The 23,857-nt window shown below is 51.3% G+C and overlaps 1 protein-coding gene across 5 annotated transcripts in view; it reads right to left on the reverse strand.

Annotated features, from left to right (window-relative positions):
* UNC13A (unc-13 homolog A) overlaps positions 1 to 23,857 on the reverse strand; it is an 86,688-nt gene that overhangs the window by 26,076 nt on the left and 36,755 nt on the right. For 4 of the 5 annotated variants that reach the window (XM_055372107.2, XM_055372110.2, XM_055372108.2 and 1 more), the window contains exons 13-32: positions 22,134 to 22,212; positions 21,538 to 21,609; positions 21,057 to 21,276; positions 19,891 to 20,118; positions 18,595 to 18,736; positions 18,299 to 18,468; positions 15,472 to 15,587; positions 13,885 to 14,048; positions 12,990 to 13,140; positions 12,321 to 12,389; positions 11,917 to 12,006; positions 11,564 to 11,698; positions 8,767 to 8,900; positions 5,765 to 5,850; positions 5,439 to 5,565; positions 3,284 to 3,380; positions 2,774 to 2,917; positions 1,821 to 1,904; positions 449 to 526; positions 95 to 183 (exon numbers count right to left, since the gene is read on the reverse strand). In XM_055372107.2, coding sequence (XP_055228082.1) covers positions 95 to 183; positions 449 to 526; positions 1,821 to 1,904; positions 2,774 to 2,917; positions 3,284 to 3,380; positions 5,439 to 5,565; positions 5,765 to 5,850; positions 8,767 to 8,900; positions 11,564 to 11,698; positions 11,917 to 12,006; positions 12,321 to 12,389; positions 12,990 to 13,140; positions 13,885 to 14,048; positions 15,472 to 15,587; positions 18,299 to 18,468; positions 18,595 to 18,736; positions 19,891 to 20,118; positions 21,057 to 21,276; positions 21,538 to 21,609; positions 22,134 to 22,212 — 2,475 coding nt within the window. The remainder of the gene's footprint in view (positions 1 to 94; positions 184 to 448; positions 527 to 1,820; positions 1,905 to 2,773; positions 2,918 to 3,283; positions 3,381 to 5,438; positions 5,566 to 5,764; positions 5,851 to 8,766; positions 8,901 to 11,563; positions 11,699 to 11,916; positions 12,007 to 12,320; positions 12,390 to 12,989; positions 13,141 to 13,884; positions 14,049 to 15,471; positions 15,588 to 18,298; positions 18,469 to 18,594; positions 18,737 to 19,890; positions 20,119 to 21,056; positions 21,277 to 21,537; positions 21,610 to 22,133; positions 22,213 to 23,857) is intronic. The other variant, XM_055372109.2, reaches the window with a different exon arrangement.

A 23,857-nucleotide genomic window follows, 5' to 3' on the forward strand; every position in this document is an offset into this window, starting at 1 on the left:
CACCTCTACATCTGCTGAGCCTCCAGATGCCCCAGGCTTAGAGGGCTGAAGGCTGTTCCCTCCCCACTGCCCCCAGCCCTGGAGATGCTCCCACCTGGTAGCAAACACCCGGCTGAGCTCGTCCAAGACGTTATTGAGTTTCACCTGAAGCTCCTTCAGGATGTCACTGGCTTCAGCATCCAGCTAAGGAGGGAGAAGGGACACCAGGCCAGGTTCAGTAAGTATCCACATGTACTGGGCATTTTCTCATCTGACCCAGGGAAAGGGATCCCAAGGGGCTGCAGGGGAAACTGAGGCACAGACAGTTATGCTGCAAGCCTGGGTTTAAGAGCATGGTTGAGCTGGAATTCATCCCCAGGCCTGGTGGCATATGAGCTCGGGGGCCTGCAGGGACACAGTGGTGGGGGTGCCCCATCCCTTCTCCAGCCCTGCCTCGGCCCTGCCTCACCTCCTTTCCTCCCATGGCTTCGAACATCTTCTCCAGCTGAACTCGTAGCTGTTGAGTGTTATTCATGAGGATGCAGGGCTGCGGGTGGGAACAGAGAGGGGAGTCAAGCCTCAGGACCTCTCCCCAGAGCCTCCCCTACCCACCGCCAGGGACCTCGGGATGGTTTCAGGGTCTGGGTTTGGAGGAAGCTGGGGTCCCACGGGGTCACCTGCAAATGGAAGGGAGCTTTTGTGCTCAGGTTCCTGGGCGTGTTGTTGGGGCAGGCATCTCTGGGGATTGGTGGGGGCAAGGAGGACTCAAGTAATCCCACAACCCCAGGCCTGGTGGGTCCATGAGAGGGGCTGGGAACTCTGGGAGTAGCAGTTTCCTGCAAGAGCCCAAAGCTTTGCAGCTCACACCCTGAAGGCTTCATTTGCAACAGCCAGACAGTGACACACTGAAGGCGTGTGCCCTCACCCCGAGATATACACATGAGACCCCCCCCACAGATACACACATTCAGACATGCACAGCCAGACACAGCCATAGACACACACTCACACCATGCACATTCAACACCGCCATACCAAACCTGGTGAGACACACCCACCCAGATGTGCACAAACACACACACACACACTCACACTATATGCAGTTAACTCGGCCAGACAAAACATGGTCACACACACCCAGACATGCACAGCTGGACACACACACAAGCATACACACACTCACACTATAACCAGTCAACACAGCTAGATAAAATATGAGACACATACCTAGATGTGTTGTATAGTTGAACACACATACTCACACATAGATACACTCACACTATACCCAGTTAACACAGATGAAACATGGCTAGACACCCACACTCAGATATGTACAGACACACACAGACAGATACACACACTCATGTTATACCCAGTTAACACAGCCAGACGAAACACAATCACACAGATACACACACTCACGTTATACCCAGTTAACACAGCCAGACGAAACACAATCACACACGCACACTCAGACGTGCACAGTTGGACTCACACACACATTCATGCCATACCCTGTTAACAAAGCCAGATAAAACATGATCAGACACGCACACTCAGATGTGCACAGACTCACACACACACGCAGAGTATACCAGTCAACACAGACAATACACAATCAGACACATGCACTTACTTCCCATACACTCAGACACACACAACTAGATACACTCTGATCACACACATTCAAACAAGCACCTCTAAACACACAGACAATCCAGTCAGATCACACACAGGTGGACATACATAGCCCCAGGTGTCAGGGCCCTGGGGAGAAGGGAGTCCTGGGGATGCTGAATGGGGCTGAGGAGGGAGATAGGTCAGGGGCCCCCTCAGGTCACCACTTTCTCCTTCTCCTTGGAGCAGTAGGAGGCAAAGTCCTTGGAGATGATGTCTGCATACTGGAGGAGCACATTACTGATGGTCTGGGGAAGACACAGAGTGTGGGTGAGAGGAGAGGTTGGGACCAAGGCAGGCGCCAGTCGTCCCATCAAGGCCACTAGTGAGATCAGTGATGAACCCAAACCCTGTTAGGACCTAAGATGGGCCCTTAGGCTAGGCAAATTCTCCACTCAAGATGACCATCAAGACCTAGAGGAGATACCGCTCGATGAAGATGATCATTTTATGTAGACCCAGCTCTTTTTCAGAGCAACCAAGCATCATATTAACCCAGCCTCAACCACAAGATGACCTGATCTCAAATCAAAAGCCAATTCCCACTTGTAATTCCCAAGGTCAACACAGCCTAATGCCAATGAATCAAATCTCAACCCCAATGATCCCAACCCTCAAACTCACCCCAAGACTCACTCAAATTGTGCATCAATCTCAGCACTCACTCCAATCTCAATTCCAAATCAAGACCCAACACAGCCTCAAACTCCAACCAAACAGCATTGCCAACTCGCACTAATGACCTCAATTCCAACCCTGATCTCAACCCACACCTCAACTCCAACCTTACCCTACACCTCAACTCCAACCCCAATCTCAACTCCAATCTCAATTTAAACCCTACCCCCAACTCCAACCTCCATTCAAACCTCAACTCCAACCTCATCTCAACCTCAACCCAAACTTCAACTCCAACCTCAACCCAAACTCCAACTTCAATCCCAACCTCAACCCAAACTTCAACTCCAACCTCAACCCAAACTCCAACTTCAATCCCAACCTCAATGACATCACCAACTCCAACCTCAACCTCAACCTTAGCCCATCTCCAACTCGGACTTCAATTCCCTAACCCTGACCCTGTCCCCTAGCCCCAACCCTACCCACTCTCCCACACCTTGGCAAAGCGCCTCATGTAGTGCCCCACGATCTGAGGGTCGGGACACTCGAGTTTCTTGATGATTTCAAAGCTCTGGTTGAGTTGGGAGAAGACGTCCACCACAGAGCAGGAGAATAGGGCATGCTCCGAGGTCTGCTGGAACTGCAGGGGGAAGGAGGCCAAGAGGAAGGAGGAGATCAGCACCAGAGAATCCCTAGAGCCCAACTCTCCCACTCTCCATGGGGAGAGCCAGAGACCAATTTCCCCAGGGTAACAGGGACAGAGGGCGAGGTAGACTTAGAGTCAACTCTAGAGGTGGACGCAGAAGCCATGGGGTGCCTGGAGGTGTCTGGCTTGATGGAACTCACATTTCGTAGTTGATGAATGAACAAAAGATTTTAAAAACCATGAGCAAGACAAAGATAGCGGACACCTACCAGAGACTGGCCTCATCTCAAGGGCAAATTTCCACCTAAATTGAACCCCAATGGGAAGATTAGGAACTTGGTTGTGGGTTGGCCTTCTTACCCCATCCTTCTTGTCTCGCTCCAGGGCACCGTGCAGGAAATCCCGGGACACCTCCTCATTCTCATCCAGCCACTGGATGACGAAGGGTTCAAACCATCTGGAATGAAGAGCCGGGCTGGGGCTCTGCCACCTCTTGTCCTCCTCAACCTCTGCGCTGCCTGGTTCTGACCCACTAACGAGTGGAGCTATGGCTGCTCCTACTCTGCCTGGAGCTCTCCCTGCAGCCTTGAGTGGCTGCTCCTCTGCTCACCTCCTGCACTGAACCTCAGTTACTTTGCTCATGAAATAGATTGAGTGGCCCCTTTTACAACAGGGCCCAGGCCTGTGGGAATCCTAGTTCAGATAAGCTGCCCATGGCAAGTGGGTTTATTCTCTGAGTCCTCTCTGAGTCCTCCATCCATCCTTCCCTCCCTCCCTTCTTCCTTCCTTCCTTCCTTCTTCAGATAAACTGCCCATGGCAAGTGGGTTTATTCTCTGAGCTCGTTTCCTCCCTCCCTCCCTCCCTCCCTCCTTTCCTTCCTTCCTTCCTCCCTCCTTCCTTCCCTCCCTCCCTCCTTTCCTTCCTTCCTTCCTCCCTCCTTCCTTCCCTCCCTCCCTCCCTCCCTTCCTTCCTTCCTTCCTGGGTCTTGTTCTGTTGCCCAGGCTAAAGTGCAGTGGTGCGATCATAGCTCACTGCAGCCTTGACCTCCTGGGTTCAAGCAATCCTCCCACCTCAGCTTCCCAAATAGCTGGCACTACAGGCACATGCCACCATGCCCGGCTAATTTCTTTTTTGTCTTCTTTGTAGAGATAGGATTTCCCTATGTTGCCCAGGCAGGCCTTGAACTCCTGGCCTCAAGTGATCCTCCCACCTTGGCCTCCCAAAATGTTGGGATTACAGGAATGAGCCTCCGCATCCAGCCAGAGCTTTCATTTCTTGTACAACGGAAGACTATCCATCCTCCTGTGCTGCTGGGAGCAGAGAACGACGCCACAATTCTCAGGAGCCGGTGGCACCACACTATCCTCCCAACACAGCCCAGGAGTCAGATGTCCCGAGTTCAAATCTCGGGTCTGTCATGTACTGGGAGTCACCGTGGGCAAGGAATGTGGCATTTATTCACTCATTCATCTTATTCTTATATTTATTTATTTTTTGAAATGGAGTCTCACTCTGTTGCCCAGGCTGGAGTGCAGTGACACGATTTCCGCTTACTGCAACCTCTGCCTCCTGAGTTCAAGCGATCCTCCTGCTTCGGCCTCCCGAGTAGCTGGGACTACAGGTGTGTGCCATCACACCCGGATAATTTTTTTCTTTGTTTTTGAGACGGAGTCTCACTTTGTTGCCCCAGCTGGAATCCAGTGGTGCAATCTCGGCTCACTGCAACCTCCGCCTCCCGGGTTCAAGCAATTCTCATGCCTCAGCCTCCCAAGTAGCTGGGATTACAGGCACCTGCCACCATACCTGGCTAATTTTTGTATTTTTAGTAGAGACAGGGTCTCACCATGTTGGCCAGGCTGGTCTCAAACTCCTGACCTCTGGTGATCCACCCACCTTGGCCTCCCAAAGTGCTGAGATTACAGGCATGAGCCACTGCGCCCGGCCAATTTTTGTATTTTTGTAGAGCTGGGGTTTCGCCCTATGGGCTATGCTGGTCTCGAACTCCTGACCTCAGGTGATCTGCCCACTTCGGCCTCCCAAAGTCCTGGGATTACAGGCACAAGCCACTGTGCCTGATCCATTCATTAATTTCAGAGATGGGATCTGACTATCTTGTCCAGGCTGGTCTCGAACTCCTGGGCTCAAGCAAGTCCTGCCTCAGTCTCCCAGATTGCCGGGGCTACAGGCATGTGCCACCATGCCTGGCCATTTGGCATCTTTAACTCTCCAATTTCTCCTCTGCAAAATAGGAATTAAAATGATCCCACCTTAACTCATAGAATTGTCAAAAGGATAAAATGAGAAAGTCACATGGTTCCTGTTGCTGTTGACTGTGAATTTTCTGGGCTGTAGGAGTCAACTGCTCAATGGCTGAGAGTGGAGAACACTGGATTCAAGCCCCACCCATGTCCCTGATGCCCAGGTAACCCTAAGTAGGTCAGTCTTCCTCTCTGGCTTTCCTTCTAGCTGTCAGTGTCTAGCTGGCTTGGGTTGGGCCTGGGGCAGGGGACTTACGCAGGGTACTCAGGCACGCGGTCCTTGAAGGCGGGAAGTTCCGTCACATACTCATTGTAGAGCCATTTCACCTTGAAGTGGAGGTTCATGTAGTCGGCACTCTTGCATAGACGATGCTTGTCGTGCTCTGGCCAGGGACAAAGAGGATGGCACAGCTGGAAGGGTCTGCCACCCTCTGTCTCGGCAGAGAGGCTGCCTACTCTGGCCATCACTGATTTCCAGCTCAGGCATGAGGGTGTTACAGGGCGCTCACAGCCTTGGAGGGGACACAGAGGTACAGCCACCTGGTGTGGCCAGGCTGGGGAACACTGGGGTGGGAAACTCACCCTCCATGGCGTACTTCATGTCTTGGGCAAACAGATTCCACATCACTTCGGCGCTGATTTTACCCACATTCAGCTCCTGGGGAAACCTGGCAAAGTCATGGAAGTATAAAACTTTGGCAGGCAGAAGGCAGATGGGATGGGCTGCTTTGTCCTTCCCTGCCCCACAGAGGAGTGTAGGGTAGGGTAGAGGGATTTGGGTTCAGGTTCCCTCATAGCCACTGCTGACTGACTCCGCACTAAGGCTTTGCTTCCTTTTGAGGCTCCACCCACTCATCCATTTGTCCCTCCATTCATTCATTCACCCACTCATGCAACTATCCACCCATCCATTCAACAACTCATTTATCTATTCCTCCATCCATTCATCCATCCTTCCACCCATTCATTCACCCACTCATGCAACTGTCCACCCATCCATTCAACAACTCATTTATCTATTCCTCCATCCATTCATCCATCCTTCCACCCATTCATTCACCCACTCATGCAACTGTCCACCCATCCATGTACCCATCTATCTATTCATCCATCCACCCATTATCCACCCATCCAACCATCCCTTCATCAATTCATTCACCCACTCACGCAACTATCTATCCCTCCACCTACCCATCTATCTATTCATCCATCCACCCATCCATCCATCCCTCTATCCATTCATTCACCTACTTACGCAACTATCCACCCATTCATTCACCTATCCATCTATCTATTTATCCATCCATCCCTCCATCCACTCATTCACTCATTCATCCAACTACTCATCCATCCACTCAACCACCCATCTATCTGTTCATCCATCTATCCCTCTACCCATTCATCCAACTATCCATCCATCCACCTACCTATCTATCTATTCATCTATCCACCCATCCATCCATCCATCCCTCTTTCCATTCATTCACCTAATTATGCAACTATCCACCCATCCGTTCACCTATCCATCTATTCATCCATCCATCCATCCCTCCATCCATTCATTCGCTCATTCATCCAACTATTCATTCATCCACTCAACCACTCATCTACCTGTTCATCCATCTATTCCTCCACCCATTCATCCAACTGTCCATCCAGCCACCTACCCATCTATCTGTTCATCCATCCATCCGTCCATCCTTCCATCATCCACCTATTTATCTGTCCTTCCATCCATTCATTCACCCACTCATACAACTATCCACCCATCCATTAAATGACCCATCTATCTATTCATCCATCCACCTATCCATCCATCCCTCTATCCATTTATTTACTCACTTATGCAGCTATCCACCCATCCATTTACCCATCCATCTGTCCACCCATCCATCCATTCCTTTTTTTTTTTTATTTAGAGATGGAGTCTCACTCTGTCACCCAGGCTGGAGTGCAGTGGTGCGATTTCAGCTCACTGCAACCTCCACCACCCGGGCTCAAATGATTCTCGTGTCTCAGCCTCCCAAGTAGCTGGGATTACAGGTGCAAGCCACTATGCCCGGCTAATTTTTTATATTTTTAGTAGAGATGGGGTTTTGCCATGTTGGCCAGGCTGGTCTCAAACTCCTGACCTCGGGTGATCCTCCCGCCTCGGCCTCCCAAAGTGCTGGGATTACAAGCGTGAGCTGCCACACCTGGCCCATCCGTTCCTTTATCCACACAGTCATCCTTCTACCAATCTATCTGTCCATCTGTTATTTACTTATTTATTTAGAGACGGAGTCTCGCTCTGTCACCCCAGGCTGGAGTGCAGTGGCGCAATCTCAACTCACTGCAACCTCTGCCTCCTGGGTTCAAGCAATTTTCCTGCCTCAGTCTCCCACTAGCTGGGATTACAGATGTGTACCACCACGCCCGGTTAATTTTTGTTTTTGTTTTTTGTTTTTTTTGAGACGGAGTCTCACTCTGTTGCCCAGGCTGGAGTGCAGTGGCCAATCTCGGCTCACTGCAAGCTCCACCTCCCGGGTTCACACCATTCTCCTGCCTCAGCCTCCCGAGTAGCTGGGACTACAGGCGCCCACCACCACTCCCGGCTAATTTTTGTATTTTTAGTAGAGACAAGGTTTCACCATGTTAGCCAGGATGGTCTCCATCTGACCTCGTGATCCGCCTGCCTTGGCCTCCCAAAGTGCTGGGATTACAGGGGTGAGCCACCGCGCGTGGCCAATTTTTGTATTTTTAGTAAAGACAGGGTTTCACCATGTTGGCCAGGCTGGTCTCAAACTCCTCACCTCAAATGATCCACCCACCTTGGCATCCCAAAGTGCTGGGATTACAGGCGTGAGCCACCATGCCTGACCCCATCTGGTTATTAATCCATCCATTCATCCACCCACCCTTCAATCCATCCAAATCCCTGATCTTAATTCCCTAACCAGGATATGTTAACGCCCCAAAGCTAGAGTCCTCTCTAGCACTCATCTGGCAGAGAAATAGAACACAGTAGCTCATTCAGCTAACACAGATGAAAATTCTACAGACATATAAATCCACAAATGAAAACTGTGCCCATATTCATACACAACACACAATATTGTATATTGTACAGTATTGTACATTGAATTGCATTCAACGATGTTACACGTATACAAATTAAACCCAAAACCCACTGACCACAACAATATACAAAATTACTTACATCCATACATATAAGATATAATGCAATTTAAATGTATGATATGTATTAGGGTAGCACATAGTAATACTTGAGCAACACTATTATTAATTAACCTACATACACATAAAAAATTATACACATATGTACACACAGTTATGCATGCAAATGAATACATACAAAATACATGTCTGATTATACCAGTGATTGTGAACATACACACAATTTTATGTTTATGTTTGCAAATTGTACCCATATTTGAATTTTGCCCAGGTATAATCAGACCCACAATTACCCCCAGGTGCACATTTGTGTAATTAGACAAAATCATCTTGACACACAAGACACAAAGTTGTATACATACACACGATGACACCCAGATAATTAACTACACAGATACACAACTCACTGGTTGAGGCAGGGAGTGTAGGAATTCTTGTCTTCCTCAATGATGGACACTATGAGGGTAATCAGCTTGGACCAGAAGTCGAGGTTCTTGATGCTGGGCCCCTGTTCCTCTGGAGGAACTTCCCCCTTCTTGGCCTGAAATGGACAGTGGAGACCTCGGTTATAGGGGGTCCAGAGGTTGGTGCCTCGGTCAGTTTATTACTGAAGAACAAGAGGTTTTAGAGGAATGCATCCCATCATCATGTGTATGGTTCAGGTAAGAAATCTATATAGAGAGGAATTGAACTCATAAACTGGCCCAAACAGAGCTCATGTCAATGCAGCTTGATAAAGCTTAAGATTTTTAGACTCCACTCTAAAACTGAATGGAAATAAATGAAACCAAATTTAGTTGAACAAACCCAGCTCCACTAAACCAAATGGAAATGAAATGAATGCAAATTAAGCCCATTTAGCTTAACGGAAGTAAGTTCTTCCTCAGAGTTAAATCAATGGAACTGAACTTGGGCCAATTACACTGAATGGAGTGCAATTCAACCTAACTGGATTGAATTAAACTCAAATGAATTCCATTGGATTGAACCTAATCAACTTGTCCAAGATCAACATCAACCCAAATCAAAATAATGGAAATAAATCGACTCGAACTCAACTCTACCCAAGTCAACCCAATCCGATTCTACCTATCTAAACCCAACTGAAAATACGCAGGGCAATTCAACCCACCTTTGTTAATCGATGGAAATGAATATAATCAGCTGAAATTAGCCCAATTCAACCCAATTCAACTGAGATCAATTGCATCTAATCCAACAACCCAGTTCATCCTAACTCAAGACAATTTAACCCAGTTGAGAACAACTGGACTTGAATGTAAATGAACTAAATGGAAATGAATGAATTTGTACTCAGTAAAACTCAATGCAATCAACCAACTTGTTCTTCTCTCTATTTTTTTTTTTGTCTTTCAAGAGACAGAGTCTCATTCTGTCACCCAGGCTGGAGTGCAGTGGTGCAATCATGGCTCACCATAGACTCGAACTCCTGGGCTCAAGTGATTCTCCCACCTCAGCCTCCAAAGTAGCCAGGACTACAGGTGCGCCACCACACCTGGCTAATTTTTGTATATTTTGCAAAGATAGGGTCTCGCTATGTTGCCCAAACTGGTCTTGAGCTCCTGGCCTCAAGGGATCCTCCTGCCTCAGCCTCCTAAAGTGCTGACATTACAGGTGTGAGCCACTGAGCCCAGCCTGGCTCACTAATTTGTCAAGAACAATTTTTTTTTTTTTTTTGAGATGGAGTCTTGCTCTGTCACCCAGGCTGGAGTGCAGTGATGCGATCTCGGCTCACTGCAAGCTCTGCCTCCCAGGTTCACACCATTCTCCTGCCTCAGCCTCCCAAGTAGCTGGGACTACAGGCGCCCGCCACCGCGCCCAGCTAATTTTTTTGTATTTTTAGTAGAGACGGGGTTTCACTGTGTTAGCCAGGATGGTCTCGATCTCCTGACCTCATGATCTGCCCACCTCGGCCTCTCAAAGTGCTGGGATTACAGGCGTGAGCTGCCACCGTGCCCAGCCGTCAAGAACAATTTTAACTTAAGTCAACCAAATAGAAATAAATATAACTAAACTGATTATGGTTGAACTAAACAATCTAATTTAATCCAGTTCACCTCAACTCAATTCAAATGAGAGTGAGACTGATTCCAACTCTAGTCAACTGAATGTAAAGGAACAGAATGAAATCAAATTGAACTGAACACAGCTTATGTGTTATATCCTATCAGACCCTGGGTAGGGGCTGCCTCCAGCTCCCACAGCCTCCTGAGATCCCACTATCTCAATACTAACCATCCCTGTTTGTAAATTTCCAGTTTGTACATCTTTCCCTCATAATAGGCTATAAGCTCCTTACAGGTGGTGGCTCATGCCTATAATCCCAGCACTTTCGGAGGCTGAGGCAGGAGGATCGCTTGAGCCGAGGAGATCAGCCTGGGCAACATAGTGAGATGCCATCTCTACAAAAATACAAAAACTAGCCTGCCATGGTGGTGCGTGCCTATAGTCCCAGCTACTTGGGAGGCTGAGGTGGGAGGATCACTTGAGCCTGGGAGGTCAAGGCTGCAGTGAGCCATGATTGCATCACTGCACTCCAGCCTGGGCAACAGAGCAAGACCCCATCTCAAAATAAATAAATAAATTCAATTCAACTCAACATTTACTGAACAGTGACTGTATGCCAGACATAAATTTTTATGCCAGGCTGGGAGTGGTGGCTTACGCCTATAATCTCAGTACTTTGGGAGGCCGAAGCAGGTGGATCACCTGAGGTCAAGGAGTTCGAGACCAGCCTGGCCAACATGGTGAAACCCCGTTTTTACTAAAAATACAAAAATTTAACTAGGTGTGGTGGTGGGCACCTGTAATCCCAGCTACTTGGGAGTCTGAGGTAGGAGAATCATTTAAACCTGGGAGGCAGAGGTTGCAGTGAGCTGAGATCACACCACTGCACTCCAGCCTGGGTAGCAAGAGTGAAACTTCATCTCAAAAAAAAAAAAAAATTTTTTATGCCAAACTCAACTACGCAACCAAATGTACTGAATGCCGACTATATTTTATCTAAACTTACAGCTCATGAACTCTTCTCCCTAACCCTGAGATGTGGGCTAATGACCCCATTTTATAGAAGAAGATACTGAGGTTCAGAAGAGTTAAATCCCTCGGGAAGGGGCAGTGCTGGGACTTAAGCCTGTGTCTAGTTGGCATCACTGTTCCCTTCTGACCCATCTGGAGTCTCACCGGGTCTGTCTGGTACTCCCGGCTGTAGAGTTCATGGCAGTTGTTGAAGATGTACTCGTAGGTAGAATTAAGGCAGGCTTTCACACAGTCCTTTACCACCTGGCTGGCTCGGGGTGGGCTCTGGAGTTCTTGTACCTGAAGGGAGGGAGAGAGGCATAGGCGGCCACAGCTGTGACAGGAGGTCCCCAGGAAGTGACTGCGAGTCATTTTGGGTTTAAGGAAATGAAGTGGTATGAAGGGAAAAGGTTACTGAGAAAGGCTGCCACTCTCCAGGAGGAATGTCCCTTGTCCTGGGAGCTGGGGATCCTAGAGAACCCTCCTTGGAGAGCAAAGGCAACTGGATCCTTTCCTACCTTCATCCGAAAGAAGGTGATGCTGGTGAGAAGGTCCACAGTGGATTTGAGGTCCTGGAGTCTCTCCGGGCTGCTGGCTGGGAAGTTATTCTGTTGGGAGCAGGAAGAGAAGTAGGGTTATGGAAGAAGGCTCGGGGAGGATGGGAGACTGCTTTTCAGGGGGATACAAAGGCTCCCCGGTTTCAGGCTGGGGGTTGATTAGAGCACCTCGAAGCAACTGGGGATCTGCTTGGATGCACCAAGCACATTACGGCAGGTAGTGCCCATGCAGGTGCACACATGCTGGAGGAACACATCGTACATGTGAAGATGGGTTCTCCCATGCACACACCTGCTGGCAGCTTTCCCCTCCAGGCACACACATGTGCGTGGGGTGAGCAAATTCTCATGCACACACTTCCTACCCGGTACATGGAGAGGTCAATCCGCAGGGAGTTATGCAGCTGGTCCAGGAGTTTCACGAAGCGCTCTTTCTGAGGAGGAAGGGGAGGAGGGAGGATGGATGGAGGCAGGACATGGCCGTCATACTGGCTGAGCGCCTACTGTACAGTAAGTATACCTCATCCACCACCCTCATAATGTCCATTTCCATTCTATGGCATTTTTTTTTGTTTTGAGACAGAGTCTTGCTCTGTTGCCCAGGCTGGAGTGTAGTGGTGCAGTCTCAGCTCACTGCAACCTCCGACTCCCAGGCTCAAGCAATTCTCCTGTCTCAGCCTCCCAAGTGGCTGGGACTACAGGCACAGGCCAACACACCCGGCTAATTTTCTTTTGGATTTTTGGAAGAGACGGGTTTTCACTGTGTTGGCCAGGCTGGTCTCGAACTCCTGGCCTCAAGTGATTCTCCAGCCTCGGCCTCCCAATGTGCTGGGATTACAGGCATGAGCCACTGCGCCCGGCCTCCATTCTATAGCATTCTACAGAGGAATAAATGGAGGCTCAGAGACGGGAAGTGACTGGTGGAAAGTCACACAGCAATCAGGTCTAGACTGGGGACCCAGAAGTCACATCAGATCTGACCGGCATAAAGTTGGGCTCTCCCTCATTCTCCAATCCCAGTCCCCAGGACTGACCCCAAAGTTGGAGGCGGCGAAGCGGTCGGAGGCAGACACGTTGGTGGAGGCGGTGGTGTGTGCGTAGTAGGCATTGATGTTGGCGAGCAGGGTGCTCATGACGGCAGGCACCCCTGGGCACATATACTTGGAGGAGAGGCAGGCAAAGTGGCTGGAGAGAGGGAGCAGGAGGCACTAGGCCAGGGGTCCAGCCAGGATGGACCAAGATCCCCCCTGGAATGCCTCCAAGATAGCATCTGTGAGTGGGTCTCTGTCACCACCTAAACCATCCCCTGCCTGATTCTGTCCTTTGGGTCTCTGCATCTCCTCTCCCCTCCATCTTTATATCCATTTGAGTTGCTCTAATTCTGCTTCTTTTTTTCTTTCTTTCTTTTTTTTTTTTTTTTTTGAGATGGAGTCTCACTCTGTCACCCAGGCTGGAGTTTAGTGGTGCAATCTCGGCTCACTGCAACCTCTGCCCCCCAGGTTCAAGCAATTCTCCCACTCTAACTTCCCGAGTAGCTGGGATTACAGGCCCACGCCACCACACCTGGATAACTTTTGTATTTTTAGTAGAGACGGGGTTTCACCATGTTGGCCAGGCTGGTCTTGAACTCCTGGACCTGGAGTGATCCGCCCACCTCAGCTGGGCGGATCCCAGCTAAAGTGCTGGGATTACAGGCTTGAGCCACCATGCCCAGCCTCTATCTCTGCTTCTAAGTCTTCCCTCTCTTCCATGTCACTCCAGGTGTCAATCACAGCACTCTCCTGATCTCCAGGGGAATTACGGAACCCACCACCACCACGCCCACTTCCTCTCCGGGTCTTCCCCCTGAGAATCCCTCCCACCCCAGACCTGCCAGTGCCCAGTTGGTGACCTCCCTCTTGTTTCCTGCACCCCAGCCTGCAGTCTCACGTCATGGCTTGGTAGATGGACTCGACGCCGTAGCGCATGGCAAACTCGTCCACAATCTCCTGGGCTGTCTCATCGTAGTAAACCTTCCAGGCATCGTCACCCTTGGCATCTGGGATCTTCACGACCCCATTGTTCTGCACGTCGGTCACGAAGTGGAACAGGTTCTGCCACCATGGGAGAGAAAGTGTCATGGAGAGTGCAAGGGGTCGCTGGGGGTCAGAGGTCCCAGGGTCTGGGGCAGCTTACATCATCCATCTGCCTGTTTATTCATTAATTCATTCATCTACTCTCTTATCCATCCACACACCCACCCATCTAACTACCCCAAATTTCACCCATCCACTCTTCCAACCTTTCAGTAATTCAACCACACATCCATCCATCCATCCATCCATCCATCCATCCATCCATCCCATACATTGATCCGCAACTTAATCCACCTACCCAATCATTCATTCTTTCATACAACCAACCATCTATCCACCCATCAATTTATCCAACCATCCATCTATTTTTCATCTGTCCACCAGCCACTCACAACCATCCATCTAAATATTCAGAAATTATGAACCCACTTATCAATACTTGCAATAGTTCAACCACACATCCTTCCATTCATCCACCCACCCATACATCCATTTGTCCCTCTGCCTATCCATCCATCCATCCATCCATCCATCCATCCATCCATCCATCCATCTACCTATCTGCCTATCCATCCATCCATCCATCCATCCATCCATCTACCTATCTGCCTATCCATCCATCCATCCATCCATCCATCCATCCATCCATACATCTACCTATCTACCCATCTGACTATCAACAAATTCACCTATCTACTCAATCTTCCTTCTAATAACTCAACCGCACTTCCATCCATCCCATCCAATACAACTTAATCTGCTCATCCAACATTTCATCTATCCACCCAGTCAATCATCTATCCAGCAATCTATCTATCCACTCATCAAGTTATCCATCCATCATTCATCTATACTCATCCATCATCTAACAATTACCCCCAAATTCACCCATCCATACATCTATACTTTCAATAGTTCAATCATATATCCATCCATCTGTCCATCCATCCATCATCCATCTAGCCACGAATCTACCCACCAACTCATCCATCTATCCATCCATGTACTCACCCATCTCTCCATCCATCCTTTTATCTACTCATCACTCATTCATCTGTTCAATCATTCATTCATTCACCAGCATTCATTCAACAAACTAGTTCCTGGGGATAAGAGTTCTTTCCAGGAAACCCAGGCAGCTGGAAGAGACATACCCAGACACAAACGGCCCAATCCTGAGTGTTAGGGCTGGAATAGAAGGAAGAACCTGATGATGAGTAGTGAGAGTCAACCTGGAGGCCAAGGTGGGCTTCCCAGAGGAGGTGACCCTGAATCTGGACTTTGATGGATAGGGAGGAGTTTTCCAGGTAAAGGGAATGGCATGGCGGGCAGTCTCAGAGGGCCAGGAGAGTGTGGATGGTGTGGTCAGAAAGAGGAAGAGCTGGGCAGGCAGGAATGGTGAGTGGAAGTGGCATGGGAGGGGCCGAGCAATGACCCTCACCTCATGCAGACAGGTGTACTGGACATGGTACGGGGCCACCTTCTCCTCGCCTTTGATCTCCACACTGATGTGGAGCCGGATGGCACCCGACACGGCAGATTTGTCAGTTCGCTTGTCTGCAGGGCAGAAAAAGATGACAGTGTCAGAACTTCCCACTATAGCAGTGGGCAATTTTTTTTTTTTTTAAGAGGGAGTCTTGCTCTTGTCACCCAGGCTGGAGTGCAGTGGCACGATCTCGGCTCACTGCAACCTCCACCTCCTGGGTTCAAGCGATTCTCCTGTCTCAGCCTCCCATCTAGCTGGAATTACAGGTGCCTGCCACCGTGCCCAGCTAATTTTTATACTTTTAGTAGAGATGGGGTTTCACCATGTTGGCCAGGCTGGTCTCGAACTCCTTACCTCAGGTGATCCACCTGCCTTAGCCTCCCAAAGTGCTAGAATTACAGGCGTGAGTCACCGCGCCCAGCCAGCCATGGGCAAATTTATTTTATTTTATTTTATTTTGAGATCTGTGGTCCAGGTTAGAGTGCAGTGGCGCAATCTTGGCTCACTGCAATCTCCACCTCCTGAGTTCAAGCAATTGTCTTGCCTCAGCCTCCCGAGTAGCTGGGACTACAGGCATGTGCCATCACACCCACCTAATTTTGTATTTTTAGAGGAGACGGGGTTTCACCATGTTGGCTAGGCTGGTCTCAAACTCCTGACCTCAGGTGATCTGCCCGCCTCGGCCTCCCAAGGCAATTTTTAATAGATACACGATTCTGTAGTCCTCCCAGACTTCCGGAAACTAAGGCTTTGGTGTCTGTCTTCTGATTGGCTCCCTAGGCTTGAGTCTCCCTGCTTAGGCTAGAATTCCTTAAGCCCTGTCTCTTCCTTCAAACAAGGATCCCAGACCTTGCTTCTTCACTCAGATTAAGTTCCTGGCTATGTGCCTCCCTCCTTAGACTAGCAGCCCTAGGCCCCACTTCTTTCCCAGTCTGAGCTCCCAGGCCCTGCCTCCCCCATCAGATCATGCTCCCCGGAGACTACACATCTTAGACACTGTTCCTGGGTCTGTGCCTCTCTCCTCAGACTAGGACCCCCTGGTCTTGACTCCCACCTCCCCCATCAGAATGGGATATCTAGATGTCCTCCAATCTAAGAGGTTTCCGGGCTCTGCTCACCTCTCTCAGGCTGGGTCCTTTCTACCCCCTCAGATTAGGCTCATACACCCTGCTTCCTCCATTAGATTGGACTCCCCAGAGTCTACTCAACTTCCTTACACAGGGTTCTTTGATCTGTAGCAGCCATCTCAGATTAGGATTCCCAAACAATACCTCCCTCTTTAGACTGGATTCTTTTCTTGTGGTGGGGGGTCGGGGGGACACAGAGCCTCACTCTATCGCCCAGGCTGGAGTGCAGTGGCATGATCATAGCTCACTGCAGCTTCAACCTCCCAGGTACAAATGATGCTTCCACCTCAGCCTCCCAAGTGGCTGGGACTACGGCACGCATCACCACACCCAGCTATTTTTTTTTTTTTTTTTTTAATGGAGACAAAGGCCTTGTTATGTTGCCCAGGCTGGTCTCGAACTCCTGGGCTCAAGTGACCCTCCCAGCTCAGCCACCCAACCAATATGTTGGGATAACAGGTGGGAGCCACCATGCCCAGCCTGGATTCCATTTTTTTTTTCTTTTTCTTTTCTTTTTTTTTTTGAGACGGAGTCTTCCTTTGTTGCCCAGGCTGGAGTGCAGTGGCTTGATCTCGCCATGTTGGACAATCTGGTCTCAAACTCCTGACCTCAAGTGATCTGCCTGCCTCAGCCGTCCCAAACTGTTGGGATTATAGGCGTGAGACACTGCACCCGGCCATATTTGTTTTTTGAGAAAGGGTCTCACTCTGTTCCCTGGGCTGGAGTGCAGCAGTGTGATCATAGCTCACTGCAGCCTTTACCTCTCAGGCTCAGGTGATCCTCCCACCTTAGCCTCCAGAGTAGGTGGGACCACAGGTGAGTGTCACCCCACCTAGCTAATTTTTGTATCTTTTATAGAGATGGGGTTTCACTATGTTGCCCAGGCTGGTCTTGAACTCCTGGACTCAAGTGATTGGCCTGCCTCAGCCTCCCATAGTGATAGGATTACAGGTGTGAGCCACTGCCCGGCGCCCCCAGCCTGGATTCTTTTTTTTTTTTTTTTTTTTGAGTGGGAGTTTTGCTCTTGTTGCCTAGGCTGGAGTGCAGTGGCGCAGTCTCAGCTCACTGCAACCTCCGCTTCCTGGGTTCAAGCGATTCTCCTGCCTCAGCCTCCCAAGTAGCTGGGACTACAGGCACCCACCACCACACCTGGCTAATTTTTGTATTTTTAGTGGAGACGGGGTTTCACCATGTTAGCCAGGCTGGTCTCGAACTCCTGACCTCATGTGATCTGCCTGCCTCAGCTTCCCAAAGTGCTGAGATTACAGGCGTGAGCCACCATACCTGGCCCCAGCCTGGATTCTTAAAGCTCAATCTTCTTTCTTAGATTTAGTTCCTAGGTCTCTGTCTCTCCCCTCAGACTAGGATTCCCAGTTCTTGCTTCTTGCCTCCCCCATTAGACTAGAACATGGAGATTCTGTCCCCACCCTCCCTCCTAAGCTGAACTAAGAGGTTCCTGGGCTCTGCTCACCCTCCTGGCCTGGGTGCTTCCTGATCCCATCAAACTGGGCTCCTAGACCCTGCCTCCCCCATCAGATTATGCTCCTCCACCAAACTCCTCCTGAGAACACATCTCTCTGCTCTTCATGGGCTCCATGCTCTGGCTGGATCCCTGGGACCCGTCCCCACCCGCTTTAGAACCCAGCTTCTCTCACCCAGGTTGTACCACACGTCCATCTCGCCGCTGAGCGTCCGCACCTCAATGATCGTCTGCCCCAGGAAATCGTCAGATTCCCTCTTGAACCTCTGTTTCACGCGGGATTTGATGTCGTCATCCTCGTCCCAGACGCGCACCTTGATGCGGTCGGAGGAATTGTGACATTCACTGTGGCGGGAGGAGGAGGCAGAGGCAGGGGTCAGGCAGCCAGTGTGAGTCCTGTCCTTGGAGCCCTCTTTTGGCTGCCCCAGCAGGGTGCCCCACATGGGGCCAGGGACCCAGCCAGGCACTTACAAGTGGAAATTCTCCTCCCACACCGGGTTGAGGTTCCCATAGATGGTTTTTGTCCGTTTCTTGGTCTTCCCGACCTGGACGGTGACATAGGGGTCACTGGATCCTGTCTTGTCCTTTGCCTGCAAGCCCTGGGCGCAGACCACTGGAAGACACAGAGGGCATACACAGGTGTGCACTCAAGAAGCGAGGCATGCTGGGGACAGTCACTGCCACACGCTGCAGGCTGATAATTGGGACACCTGCAGCATGGCTGGAGAGCAATGGCAGGGCACGCTGGGCTTGCCAGAGAGGTTTTTTGTGTGTTTGTTTGTTTGTTTGTTTGTTTTTGAGACAGAGTTTTGCTCGTCACCCAGGCTGGAGTGCAACCTCCGCCTCCCGGGTTCAAGCAATTCTCCTGCCTCAGCCTCGCAAGTAGCTGGGATTACCCGCACGTGCCACCCCATCCGGCCAATCGTTTGGCATTTTTAGTAGAGATGGGGTTTCACCATGTTGGCCAGGTCGGTCTCGAATTCCTGACCTCAGGTGATCCGCCTGCCTCAGCCTCAGCCTCCCAAAGTGCTGGGAAGGAGTCCCCAAACCATGAAGGATGGGAAGGTGCCCCAGCTGCCTTGCGCATGGGTAGAACCTCTCTCAGGTGTGAACTCCCTGAGGTCAGACACTTACAAGAACCCATTGCCCCCCGAGATCTCCTGCTCGTTGGTGCCCCCTGCAGGGTTCCTTCCCTCCCTGACTTACCACCCCAGCTCCGTCCTGGGGTCACTTCCTGAATAACCCACATAACCTGAAATTCTCATCCCCAGGTCTGTTTATGGGGAAACCCACGAGGCTGGGTGTGGAGAAATGCCAGTATCCTCGCCCCTAAGTGGGGCCACACTGAGCTGCATGCTCGACGTTGTCCCCAGTGGCCCCAGGATGGGCTGAGCCCCTTGCCCACAGCATTGTCTGCTCAACGGCATCTCCTTCAGGACTCCTTCCATCCCTGTCTCAAGTCCTTGCCCCTCAGCAGGACTTTCTGGGGTCACTTTCCAGATAAACCATGCACCCTCAATTCCTCTTCTTGAAGTCTCATTCTGGAGGGCACCATCCAAGACGCACCCAGATACAGTGCCATGAACAGGCGTTTGGAGGCACGCATGTCCCCCCATATGCGTGCACACACGGAGATGAGATGGAATGCACCCGACCGAAGAGTGAGTGCGCGCTGCAAAGGAGAGGGACCAGGCCATGGGACAGGGCATGAGACAGGTCTCAGAGGGTGGAGAAGGAGGGGCCCTATGGCGGCCCACGCCCCCTCACCGGTGATGCTAATCTTGGCGGACCACTTGGACGTGCCGTCCAGCACGCTCTGCTTGACCGCCTTCATCTGCTGCGTGTGCGCCGTCTTGGTCACCGCGAAGATCTCCTGGATGAGCTCGAAGATCTCGGGCTTGTTGCGCTCCCGGATCTTCATGCGGTCCTTGAGCACCATGATGATGTTCTGTGTCCGGTCCTCCGCCCCGTGCTTGGAGCTCTTCTCCGCAGCCCCTGAGGACGCCCGAGGCCGGCGCTGACCCCAGCGCGTCCTGCATAGTGGCCCCTCACCAAGGCGAGAGCGCCGCCCCTACTCATCAACCGGGGGGACTCAGGTGTCACCCCCTGAAGCCGGTTTCCTACCTGCTTTCTGTACCCTCCACCCAGACCCTTCACCCTTCCACCTCCTCTCGGAGCCATGCTCCTCTGAGTCGCCATGTCCCTGCGTCCTGCCCTTCTCTGCCCCGCACCCCTTGGAGTCCCCACAGGTTTTTGGAGCCCCACCCCTCTAAGGCCTCTTCCCTAAGCCCCACCCCTCTGAGTCCCCGCCCCCCTCTGCGTCCCACCCCTCTGAATCTCCGCCCCCTCTCTGAGTCCCACCCCTCTGAGTCCCGCTGCCTCTCTGAGCACCACTCCTCTGAATCCCCTCCCCGTCTCTGATCTCCACCTCTGCGAGTCCCCTCCACATTCCTGAGCCCCGTCCTTCTCTCAGACCCCTCCCTTTCTCTTGGTCCCACCTCCTCTGAGTCCCCTCGCCCTTTCAATCCCCCCCCCACAGTCCTCTCGCAGTCTGAACCCCTTCCCTCTCTGAGCCCCTCTTCCTCTCAGAGCTGCCCCTAGCTAACCCATTTTATCCAGGGGAGCTGCCTCTTCTCACTAAGCCTGTCCTTTGCACAACCTAGCTAGTCCCTGAGCCCTGCCCCACCCCTCTCTGACACCCTCACAGCTTCTTTCCCCATCCCTCGACCCCCTAGCCCTTCCACCAGGGAGTCCTGCGCCTTTAACCCCACCCCTCCCTTTCAGCGAGTCCCTCCCCTGCCTCACGACGCCCCGCCCCTTGCCCCGCCCCATGGTGCCCCACCCATCTCCTTGCCCTTCAGCCTTTCCCCGCCATGCAAGCCCCGGGGCTCCCCACGCCAACCCGTGGCCCTGCGCTCAGGCCCTGCGCTCACGCTGCAGGCAGTCGGCGTTGAGCAGGTCCTGGCACTTCTCGTGGCACTTGACACCGCACTCGGTGCAGCGCATGCCCTGCCTCGCGATGCCCCACAGCAGCCCCTCGCACTCGTAGCAGTAGGTGGGCGTGGTGGCCGTCCACACTTCGAAGTTGTGTGGCGTCGTGCACGAGATGGGGTAGATTAAGGCTTGCAGGGTCTTCTTGTAAACGTGGTTTTTCTGCAGGGAGGGATGGGGTGCGGTTTGGGGGGGCCTAACCTGGCGCTGTCCCTGTCCTGCCCCATTCCGCCCCATCACTGAGCGCGGTAAAGTCCCAGGCCCTCCCCTGCCTCCACGCTGTCGGAATCCGCGCTGCCTTCTGCCAGTCTGTGTCACACACACACCCTTCCTCTTCCCGGGGACCCACAGAGGCTTGGACAATTCCAGAAGCTCCTAGCCCAGTCCATCCCTGACCCGGGGAAAAAGAGGTGCCCCACGCACCAGCTCCTCGTTGTTCAACGTGCTGGAGGCCAAGGCCGAGGTGATGCCCGCTTTCCTGGACTGGACCAGGGACTGGGGAGGTCACAGAAGAGGGAGTCGGGGGGTTGACATCCATGAGATCACCACCAGGAGAGTTCACAGCCACGGATGGGGCCAGCAGCCACATTTTGGAGCCACAACCGCAAGTTGGAAACAGGTCACCGACAGCATCCGGGCCAGACCCAACAAAGAATTAGGAGGTGACAGAGGCTTTGAGTTAGAAGGGACCCTGGAAAGTGAGCAGCCCCGCACCCCTGACTCACAGTATCCAACGCAGTGGGACATGGCAAGGTTCCCCCATAATCCATGAATTGGGGGCCTGTTAGAAGATCCCAGTGGGGGAGTTTGGGGAGAAGATCCCAAGAGGCCCATGTCGCCATCACTCACCATGGCCTGAAGTGTCCACGCAGCACATGGGGGTAGAAATCAGACTACATTAGTCTCAGAGAATGCCTAGCCGGCCCCCAACCCCAGGTTGACCACGGGCAGTTCCACAGGTTGTGCACTGCTTATAGCAGGCCTGATCTGCTCAGGGAGTAAAGGGCGAGGGTGCTTACCAAGTCGCTCACGAGTGGGATAGGTTTCCTCTTGCGGATGTCTGGCATGCTGTCGATGATGATGAGACCGCCCCCTGGGCTGAAAGACACAGAGGGACACTGAGGGCCCAGATGTCCCTATTCCTCACATAGAGCCCTGGGGAGAACATTCAACCTCCCCCAGGTGTTAAGGGGTTGAATTGCGTCCCTCAAAAAAAAGATACGCTGATGCCCTAACCCCCACTACCTCAGAAGGTGACCTTATTTGGAAACGGGGTTGTCACAGATGTAATTAGTTAAGATAAGGTCATACTGGAGTAGGGTAGACACTTAATCTAATATGACCGGTGTCCTTAGAAGAAGAGACACATGGGGAGAAGGTGGCTCTGTGACAGCAGAGGCAGAGAGTGACGTATCTACAAACCAATACTCGGGGGCCAAGGAATTCAAGCAAACTAGAAGCTAGAAGAGGCAGGGGAGGAATTCTCTTCTACAGATTTCAGAGGGAGCGTGGCTCTACCAATGCCTTGATTTCAGACTTCTGGCCTCCACAACTGTGAGAGAATACATTGCTGTGGTTTTTAAGCCACCCGTGTGTGGTACTTTGTGATAGCAGTCCTAAGAAATGGAGACACCAGGCCTCAACCTCCTCATCTGAAAAATGGGGAGATGATGTAATTGCCCACCTTGAATGAAAACATGAATTAAGGCAAATCTAAATAATATACTAAAATATAAATGAGGCCAGGAGTGGTGGCTTATGCCTGTAATAATCCCAACACTTTGGGAGGCCGAGGCGGGCAGATCACCTGAGGTTAGGAGTTCGAGACCAGCCTGACCAACATGGTGAAACCCCGTCTCTACTAAAAATACAAAAATTAGCCAGGCATGGTGGTGCATGCCTGTAGTCCCAGCTACTCAGGAGGTTGAAGCAGGATAATTGCTTGAACCAGGAGGCAGAGGTTGCAGTGAGTCGAGATCACGCCACTGCAATCCAGCCTGGGTGACACAGCGAGACTCTGTATCAAAAATAAAATAAAATAAAATATAAATGAAACCTTTCTTGGCTCACTGCAACCTCTGCCTCCCAGGTTTAAGCAATTCTCCTGCCTCAGCTCCCCAAGTAGCTGGGATTACAGGTGCCCACCACAACGCCTGGCTAATTTTTGTATTTTTAGTAGAAACAAGCTTTTACCATGTTGGCCAGGCTGGTCTCAAACTCCTGACCTCAGGCGATCCACCCACCTTGGCCTCCCAAAGTGCTGAGATTACAGGCGTGAGCCACCATGCCCAGCCATCTTTCAAAACAAGATCTCACTCTGTCACCCAGGCTGGAGTGCAGTGGCACAATCACGGCTCACTGTAGCCTCCACCTCCTGGGCTACAGCAGTCCTCCCACCTCAGCCTCCTGAGTAGCTGGGACCATAGGTGTACGCTGCCACACCCAGCTAATTTTTTTTTTTTTTGAGATGGAGTCTCGCTCTGTCGCCCAGGCTGGAATGCAATGGTATGATCTTGGCTCACTGCAACCTCTGCCTCCTGGGTTCAAGCAATTCTCCTATCTCAGCCTCCCAAGTAGCTGGGATTACAGGTGCCCACCATGACACCTGGCTAATTTTCTGTATTTTTCGTAGATACGGGGTTTCACCATGTTGGCCAGGCTGGTCTCAAACTCCTGACTTCAGGTGATCAACCGCCTCGGCCTCCCAAAGTGCTGGGATTACAGGCATGAGCCACTGTACCCG

This window comes from Gorilla gorilla, chromosome 20, assembly GCF_029281585.2.
Source record: "Gorilla gorilla gorilla isolate KB3781 chromosome 20, NHGRI_mGorGor1-v2.1_pri, whole genome shotgun sequence".
Lineage (NCBI taxonomy): Eukaryota > Metazoa > Chordata > Mammalia > Primates > Hominidae > Gorilla > Gorilla gorilla.